The 8931-nt window shown below is 41.8% G+C and overlaps 2 protein-coding genes and 1 long non-coding RNA gene across 3 annotated transcripts in view; 1 reads left to right on the top strand and 2 right to left on the bottom strand.

The window, feature by feature from the left end:
* The window catches only part of LOC107990261 (uncharacterized), a 3444-nt gene extending 2290 nt beyond the window's left edge, over positions 1 to 1154 (bottom strand). Inside the window, exon 1 of the long non-coding RNA XR_001761810.2 lies at positions 1061 to 1154. This is a non-coding gene — a long non-coding RNA (uncharacterized LOC107990261). The remainder of the gene's footprint in view (positions 1 to 1060) is intronic.
* Positions 459 to 2220, top strand: LOC103397866 (retinol dehydrogenase 14). Its single transcript, XM_008336269.3, has 4 exons — positions 459 to 840; positions 1079 to 1321; positions 1399 to 1701; positions 1839 to 2220. Exons 1-4 carry the CDS (start codon positions 720 to 722, stop codon positions 2096 to 2098), a joined length of 927 nt encoding a protein of 308 aa, XP_008334491.1. The 5' UTR covers positions 459 to 719; the 3' UTR covers positions 2099 to 2220.
* Positions 2221 to 3714: 1494 nt separating this feature from the next.
* The window catches only part of LOC103397867 (calcium/calmodulin-dependent protein kinase type II delta chain), a 60518-nt gene continuing 55301 nt past the window's right edge, over positions 3715 to 8931 (bottom strand). The window contains 2 exon segments of the mRNA XM_025052955.1: positions 3715 to 7638; positions 8191 to 8424. Coding sequence (XP_024908723.1) covers positions 8192 to 8424 — 233 coding nt within the window. The 3' untranslated portion in view covers positions 3715 to 7638; position 8191.

Here is an 8931-nt window from a genome sequence, read left to right as displayed (position 1 = left end):
GGAGAAAAAGCTAGAGAAGCCAGATTGAGATGGTTTGGACATGTGCAGAGGAGGGACAGTGGATACATTGGTAGAAGAATGTTAGAGATGGAGCTACCAGGTAGGAGACAAAGAGGAGATATATGGATGTAGTGAGGGAGGACATGCAGATAGTTGGAGTCAGAGTAGAAGATGCAGAGAACAGTGAGAGATGGAATTCAATGATTCGCTGTGGCAACCCCTGAAAAGGGATTAAGCCTAAAGAAAAAGATCGAAAACTAATGAATACTTATATGAAGTAGTAAGTAAAATGAAGTGTAAATGAATAATTCCATAATTTAACAAAATACGGAGATGTCATTCAGTGCTTATATTGTGTCGCTAGACTAAATGTAAATGCCGGCATATGCTTTTATTTTTTTCTAGCACGTTTACTTCCTGAGTTGTTTAGTTTTTCTTTTCTCGCGAGACTATGCGATACTAGAGCATGCGGCGCCTGCGCAGTTTACCTTCTTTGGCATCTTCGAGAAAGAACACTATAACATTGAATTAAAATGCGAAAATTTAGATAAATATTAAGCTACCTCGTAATCCATTAGCGTAATATTATTTCCGCCGGCGTAACCGCGTCAACAAAAATAATGGAAAAATAACGAGGAAAGGAAGAAACGATTTTTTTTCCCTTAGCGAGCTAACAGACCAGCAGGACTTCAGCTCCAGGCTCATCCAAACACAGAAAAATGTATTTGCTTTACACCATTTTAGCGTCATTGGTTTGTTTCTTCTTTTTGAAATGGCTCAAAAAGAGACGGACCTGCACCGACCTGAAAAGACTCGATGGCAAGACGGTTTTAATCACAGGTAAATAAACACGTCCTGTTGTTTCTCACCCGCAGTTCTTACTGCAGCAACAAAACGTTGACAGAAGTGACGGTTAAGGAGGTAGAGGGGGTCGGTATTCATTAATAGTATGTTCTAAAAAAATAGTGTCTCTGAGGAAGATTCGCGGAGATGATAAAGCAAGTGCTGGTTTGTGGAGACTACCGAAGAATAGTAAAAAAAAATCTTTAATAAACTCAACTCGTTGTTCGTTTTATAGGTGGAAGTTCCGGCATTGGTAAGGAGACCGCTGTTGCTTTGGCGTTAAGAGGAGCTCGAGTCGTCATCGCCTGCAGAGACCCCAGCAGAGCAGAGAAGGCTGTGAGGGAAATCAAGTTTAAAAGTCACAGCCTGAACGTCACTCACATGGAGCTGGATCTGGCCAACCTGCGCTGCGTGAGGGAGTTCTGCAAGACTTTCCTTCAGAGAGAGAAAAGACTGGACATCCTTATCAATAATGCAGGTAGGAGTGGGTAACAATGTGGGGGTATAAACAAAAAACCTACTTACAGCACTCTCCCCTCTGATCTACTTTTACAGCCATTCCCGGTGTCCTCGACTGGACAGACGACAGCTTCAGCATGTGTTTTGGGGTCAATCACCTAGGTCACTTTCTCCTCACCAATCTGCTCCTGCCGCGCCTGAAAGAATGTGCCCCCAGTAGAGTCATCACCCTCACGTGCTCCAACTACAAATATCAGAAGCTGGACTTTCAGGACCTCAACTACAATCTGCTTCCCTTCTTTACCTACTGCCGCAGCAAACTGGCCAACATCTACTTCAGCCAGGAACTGGGTCGCATCATGGAAGGGAAGGACGTGACCTCGTACGCTGTGCACCCTGGTGAGTTTTATAAGAAAAGGGCGGTATATAAAAGGTAGCGCAACATCAGAGAATGGACTCTTAACATTTTCAAGTGTCCAAACCTCAGCCGCATAGTTACTTCGCTGACCTTTCATTATTCATCCTTGTTCTTCTAGGTTTTGTCCAAAGCAGCTGGACCTGCCACTATTCCTTCCTCTTCCGGATGCTGATGCAGGTGATCATGTGGATGTTTTTTGTGCCCTGCGAGACTGGAGCTCAAACTGTCATCTACTGCGCAGTGTCAGACGAAGCGGCCAAACACAGCGGGGGATACTTCGTGGACTGCAGGCCCGCCACACTGCGACCTTTCGCCAGAGACTCCGGTGTGGCCAAAAAACTGTGGGAGGCCAGTGAGAGACTGGTGAAACCGGTCTAAGAGGAGATGTTGGGATGTGTTTTTTTGCCTACTGGTAATTTATTTATGACATTGTGATTTATTTATGGTAAAGGCCAATTTTTACAGATGTTGTTTTATATCCTAAAATAAAAAGCCATCAGTTAATATTTGTGTTTCTTCTTCTTCTTCTTCTTTTTTTTCTTTTTCTTTCGGCTTTGTCCCTTTTTTCAGTGGTTGCCATAGCGAATCATTGATTTCCATATTGCCCTGTTCTCTGCATCTTCTACTCTGACTCCAACTACACTATATTACCAAAAGTATTCGCTCACCTGCCTTGACTCATACTATGAACTGAAGTGCCATCCCATTCCTAACCCAGAGTTCAATATGATGTCGGTCCACCTTTTGCAGCTATTACAGCTTCAACTCTTCTGGGAAGACTGTCCACAAGGTTGAGGAGAGTGTTTATAGGAATTTTTGACCATTCTTCCAAAAGCGCATTGGTGAGGTCACACACTGATGTTGGTCGAGAAGGCCTGGCCAGTCTCGCTCTAATTCTCTCTCTAATTCTTCCCAAAGGTGTTCTATCGGGTTCAGGTCAGGACTCTGTGCAGGCCAGTCAAGTTCATCCACACCAGACTCTGTCATCCATGTCTTTATGGACCTTGCTTTGTGAACTGGTGCACAGTCATGTTGGAAGAGGAAGGGGCCCGCTCCAAACTGTTCCCACAAGGTTCCTCTCTACATCATATCAGCTAGTTCTCTACTTTTCCCTGTAATTGTGCCTACATTCAGGTCATTAACCCGGGCCTCGACCGATCCAGTATGGAAATCGTTTTAGTGATTCGCATATTTGATTTGGTTAAAAGTTTTATGCCGGATGCCCTTCCTGACTCAACCCTCACCATTTATCCGGGCTTGGGACCGGCACTACAGTATCACTTTAGTAGCACTGGCTTGTGTACCCTAGTGGCTTGTTTATTTTTGTGTATTTTATATTTGTGTTTCTATTTTTTCCAATTTCTGTACACAGAATTTAGACCAGGTATCCATTTAAATATTATTAAAGTAAGTTTTTGAATTTTAATTTGAAAACAGTAAAGTAATATAGTAAAAACCGATTCAAATGTCTGTTAATACTATAAAAAAATGCTTAAAATTGATTTTTTTTCCCAACCTTGGTTCTGTGTTTTGTGGTAGAATGTGTTTCCAAAGCACAGACTGGGCTACAATTTTGTTTAATAAGGTGAAATGAACTGTTTTGATTGATACCAGAGTCATTGTTAAGTACAATACCTCCCATTAAAACCAAGAGTATTTCCATTTGGATGGGGACACGATGAAATTCTACCTGTTTCCTCTAGAGGCCACTGTAGTCACTCGGGTTTTTTTTACCCATCGTTTTTACTCGTTCTCACAATCCTCACGTCTGTCCATGAATCCGCTTATCCACCGGGTCGCGGGGGCAGCAGTCTCCATGACTGCCACATACCAACCACCCTAACCGGGATTCGACCTTACCCAGGAGGTGAACCCTGGGGTTCCACACCAATGACAGAGACATTGCCTCTGGGCCAAAGCGCCACTCTGTCCATGAATCTTCCCTCCTAATTCCCACCAACATTTGCTAGTCATTACACACAAATAACGGATCATTTATCATTTAAACTGTCTTTTTATTGATAGCACGTTAACACATTTACATAACAGCATTTAAGCAAACAGAGCAATAATCCATAGAGTCAGAACCAGAGGATAGTCATTATTTTACAGAAGAAACCCAAAACAGAGACAAATGAGGGAAATAGAAAAAAAAGGTAGCCGCGGATAAACGGCTGTAAAGAGGTCCGAAGGAAAAGAGAGACAGAGACAGAGAGAGAGAGAGACAGAGAGAGAGAGGCCTAAAACTACAAGGCCAAACTGAAGAGACCACAGCGTTTTGACTTGTGACGTATCAATGGTTTGGAGCTGCTTCTTACTCTACTGTGATGAACCGCTGTTTTCCCCTCTTAGATTTGCCACTAACATGAAAATACCGCTACATCGGTTTGTGCTTTTTGTGGTGTGATTGCGCCCCCTGGTGGTCTCTGGGAGCTGCTTGCGATTTAATAAGCTCATCGAAGCGACACTCGTCACGTGGTTCTTATATACTCTCTCTCTGTTTTATATACAAAAGGCCAACAACACAGGGCCCACATAAAGAAGCATGCAAAATAATCAGCATCATCATTGTCAACGTCATCCTTAGTTCCAGAGTCATGAATATAATCGTCATCATCATCGTCTTCCATATAATCATTCTAACACAAAAAGTTATATGCACTTACAAAGCTGAGAAAATAGAGAAATGTCGACTTTTACACAGCGTTCAGTAGAAAACGGTGAAAAAAGGGATCAAACGAGTGACTGTCATGAAGAGAAAATGACAGCTGTGTATAACTGTGTACTCCCTCATATTAAACCCATGTCGTACTAAACACACTAATGAGAACGGATTCCCCGTCTGTTGTCAAATAGTCGAGTGACATGGACGTCATTACTCTGATATGAGTCGGCAAATTATATTAAAAAAGCATGTGAAGGTACGTGTCATCATCTCGCGTCACATATGTGTGTTAAATGTAGGCACAAAGACACGATTAAAAAACTGCAGATAAATAAGTCATGACAAAAAAAAAATCAAAATAAAATCACACCATTGTTGGTCGTTACAAAAAAAAACATGCAGAACACAACTTCGTGTACCATCCCTTTAAAAAGATCACGTAACTGTGGCCCTTTAATGGCAGACACTAAATGCACACGAGCTGTACAACGAGAGGAAAACACAACAAATGAAAGCACAATAAAAAATAAACCTATGACATAAATAAATAAATATTTAAAATAAATAAAAACCTGAGGACTATTCACCAAAATGACTGCCCGCTCCTCTTCATACTACCACTTGATCTGGCCAGTAGGAGGAGACAAATGAGAAGGCAGTCAACGGTGGATGAGCAAAGTCGCACTCGGACAAAATCAAATATTCAGTGTTTTTGCTAAGTCCATCCGTGAAATCCTGTCGCACTGGCACCAATACCTTCATCGTAATAACGCTATACTGAAACATAAAGAGCGACACGAGAAACACGAAGAAAAGGACGAAAGATTCTCGAATTTCGAATTCAAGAACTTCACGAATTGAACACTCAGTTTAAAAGGCGGTGGACGAATATGTCCATAGAATAAGGAAAACGAAGAAAAAAAGGCATTTTCCAACAACCTCGTAAACACTGAACGACACCTGCAGATTTTACCGACAGGTCTTAAAATACATTGCCCAACACACACACAGAGAATAGTGACAAAGGCTGTGACCAGATGAACCTTGTAGACACCACTTATTTACACCTAGACCCACGTACTGTACATAACTGATAATATCGGCCCGATATTAGCATATTATGTAATGTAAGAATCGTTATTGTTTTTTCCTCCGATAATAAAAACCCAATGTCTGGGTTTTAGCCAAACGAAGTGTGCCCTAAAAATAGTTTATACTCTATATAGTACTTTTCACTATAGCTTTGGGACCGGTAACGGTCAAGTCGATGTAGCGCCATTCGATTTTAAAATAGAAACCCACTGCTTAGTTATAAATACTGGTTTAATAAGCTGAGATGTGCCACTAGGGCTGCACAGTGGCAGCAGTTAGAAGTATGATTTTCTGACAAAAAGAAGACCAGAGGTCTACAACCTGTGGCTCCTAAGCCTTATGAAGCTCTTCAGCCAATTTACATTGGGTCCAAGCAGGGAGGATAATAATGCAGTATTTATGAATGGACCAAATTCACGCTGACTGTGCTTTTTTTTAAGTACAATACAAACAGTACTGAGTAGTACTGAGTAGGAGTACAACTCTGCGGGTGTCCAGTAGGGGTCACCCGGTGTGCGTCTCGTCTCTCAAGTAACATCGTATCAAAAATGCATTACTATACTGTATATACTGTAATATATTGAACTTTATTTAGGAGGAAAGAACGACTTATAAAATGTGATTGTCTTGGTCTCAGGTCCTGTTTAAAATTTAAAAGCGTAAAAATACAAAAGCTGCAACACAGACCGACTCTATCGTATAAATTCTAAGTGTTGTAGCACAGATAGAGTTATAGTCTTTTCAAGTTAAAGTCTTTTTTTAAATCTTATTTTTGTCCGATTTTACAAATATATACCCTGAATTCTTTAGGTAGAATAGTAACAACACCGGCTACTTTGGACGTCAGCACTTTTTCACTGGTGTGTTTGTGTATAAAATGCCGCTTTTCTTTACTTCGACAGTGTTTAAAGTTTAGTGATCGTCACTTCAGAAGAGGAGAACAATATGGACCAGCAGTGGCCAATAAGTGGATCGGGATCTACAAATGGGAGGACTGGAAGATCCTGAGCAATAAAATAAATGTAAGAATTGTATCATATTGTGCCATGAAGCTACGTGCATTGAATCAGTATCCCAACATATAATGTATATTTAAAGTATGTTGAGTTAAAATATATATTTAACATTTTCAAGGGCCATTTTAAAAGTAGCCACAAAAGTGTGGACGACCCCTGCTGTAGACCCATGCATGACAGTTTGACACTGAAACAAAGTCAAAACAACAGGTTCCTCCTCCAGTGTTTCCCCTACAAACCCACAGCCACACATACACAAACACACAAAAAACACAAACACAAACAAACACAAGGACTCACTCTTGTGCTTTAAACATAATCCTTTTCCCCCACCCCACAAAAGACCCCACCACCATCCACCTCCAAAAAGAGTAGAACGAAAACTGGCAGGTAAATGGCCGACCACGAGTTTGGGCACTGTAGCATAGCAAACGTATGAAAGGCGAAATACAAAAACAGCTGATATCATTTTCACTTAAAAGCCACGATAAAAACAGCCACTGGTAATATGGAAAAAAACATGCTTCCTTAAAAAGTTAGAGAAAAAAAAAATTAAAACAAAACAAAAAAATATTTTCTTAAATTCTAGAAACCACTGGCATCAAGAATTACACAAATGACATATACAACTGCAAATGTGTCATAATAATAATAATAATCATCATCATCATCAACATTGATTGAACATAAACTTTACATACTGTATTCCCACTGCAGTGTGTCACACAGGTGTGGATTCACAAGAGGACAAAGAGACGGTGTCACTCAAAGTTTGGGGAGTTCTGGGGCATGGGGGAGGTACAGAGGGAGGGAGGGAATCACACAAGTGCGTAGAACATCTTCATTCCACCCATCGTTCAGGAGGAGGAGGAGGAGGCTGGAGAGTTAGGCAGAAAGTCAGATGATGCTGCTGAAAGTGTGTCGTGGCAGGTGACAGATAGGGGCAGTAGTCGTGACAGAGGAGATGCATGCTGGGGGTTTGAGGCTGGACTTCCTCAGTGAGCTGGAGAGGGGTTTGCTGCAGGGGGCTGAGGAGTGCCTGAAACTGAAACTTGTTTTTTCATCCTTTTCTCTCCTCCTCATCTTCCTCCTCCTCCTGGTCTTTTCCAGGGCACTCCTCACTGAAAAACCTACGGCCTTCATCCCTGTGGAGGAAAATACAAGAGTGTCCGGTAAATAAAACCCCGATACAATGACCACTGACAGGGATGTCCGATATTAACTTTTTTGCCGATACCCGATATGCCGATATTGTCCAAAAACCTAATTTCCAATTCCGATATCAACCAATACTGATATAGGCCTGGTAATATTTATTTATTTATCTGTACAGTACAAACCACTGTATGAGTAGGAGATTAATTAAATGAGCTGCAATGCTGCCATCTAGTGACTTTCACTTTAATATACAGCCGTTTATCCCCAAAACTATTTTCAGGGCACACATCATTTGGCATTGCGTTATCGGGTTTTCATTACCGGATAAACCGATAACGATTCTTACATCACCAAATATGCTAATATCGGGCCGATAACATCAGTCAGACAAAATTAACAGATGTTCCTAACGTTCCTAACCACCACCAATAAAAGCGGGAATCAGAAACACGAAAGAAACAAATAGAAGATCAAAAGTGAGAAGAAATAGAAAAAGAGAGAGAGGAATAAAAAGTGTTTCACGTCAGGTGGTTTTCTACCTCACTGGAGCGGCGCAGCCGGAGCGCCTGAGCAGTGGAAATGGATGTTCTGCCACTTGCTGTCCCTGCGATGCCACACGCGAGTTTCCTCCGACTGACTGGAACGAGGCTGGCCCTGGCTGTCGACAAACTGAGTCAGGCGGATGTAGGCGATGCAGGCTGCGTCCTCGCCGATCAGGTGGACGTGGGGGTTAAGGATGGTTGTGTGGATGGGTTTGCTGTTCTTAGCCAGAACTGTGGAGATTATTTTACAATTAATTTTAATGGGGAAGAGTTACGAGTGGTGTTTTGGAACAGATTAAACTCGTATCTTGAAGCTCCACTGTCTTTTTTCTTCTTTTTCTTTCATCTTGTCCCTTTTTTCAGGGGTTGCCACAGCGAATCATTGTTTTCCATCTCTCCCTGTTCTCTGTATCTTCTACTCTTGACTCCAACTATCTGCATGTCCTCTCTCATTACATCCATATATCTCCTCTCTTTCTCCTACCTGGTAGCTCGATCTCTAACATTCTTCTACCGATGTATCCACTGTCCCTCCTCTGCACATGTCCAAACCATCTCAATCTGGCTTCTCAACCTTTCCTCCAAACATTCCTGTCTGTGTTGTCCCTCTAATGACCTCATTCCTGACCCTGTCCATTCTTGTCACTCCTAAAGAGAATCTTAGCATCTTTAACTCTGCCACCTCCAGCTCCACCTCCTGTCTTCTGCCTATTGCTACTGTCTCTAAACCATACATCA

The sequence above is a fragment of the Cynoglossus semilaevis genome, chromosome Z (assembly GCF_000523025.1).
Source record: "Cynoglossus semilaevis isolate Cse_v1.0 chromosome Z, Cse_v1.0, whole genome shotgun sequence".
Classification (NCBI taxonomy): domain Eukaryota; kingdom Metazoa; phylum Chordata; class Actinopteri; order Pleuronectiformes; family Cynoglossidae; genus Cynoglossus; species Cynoglossus semilaevis.
Note: the sequence above shows the minus strand (reverse complement) of the source record. Positions and strands in the feature narration are given on the sequence as shown.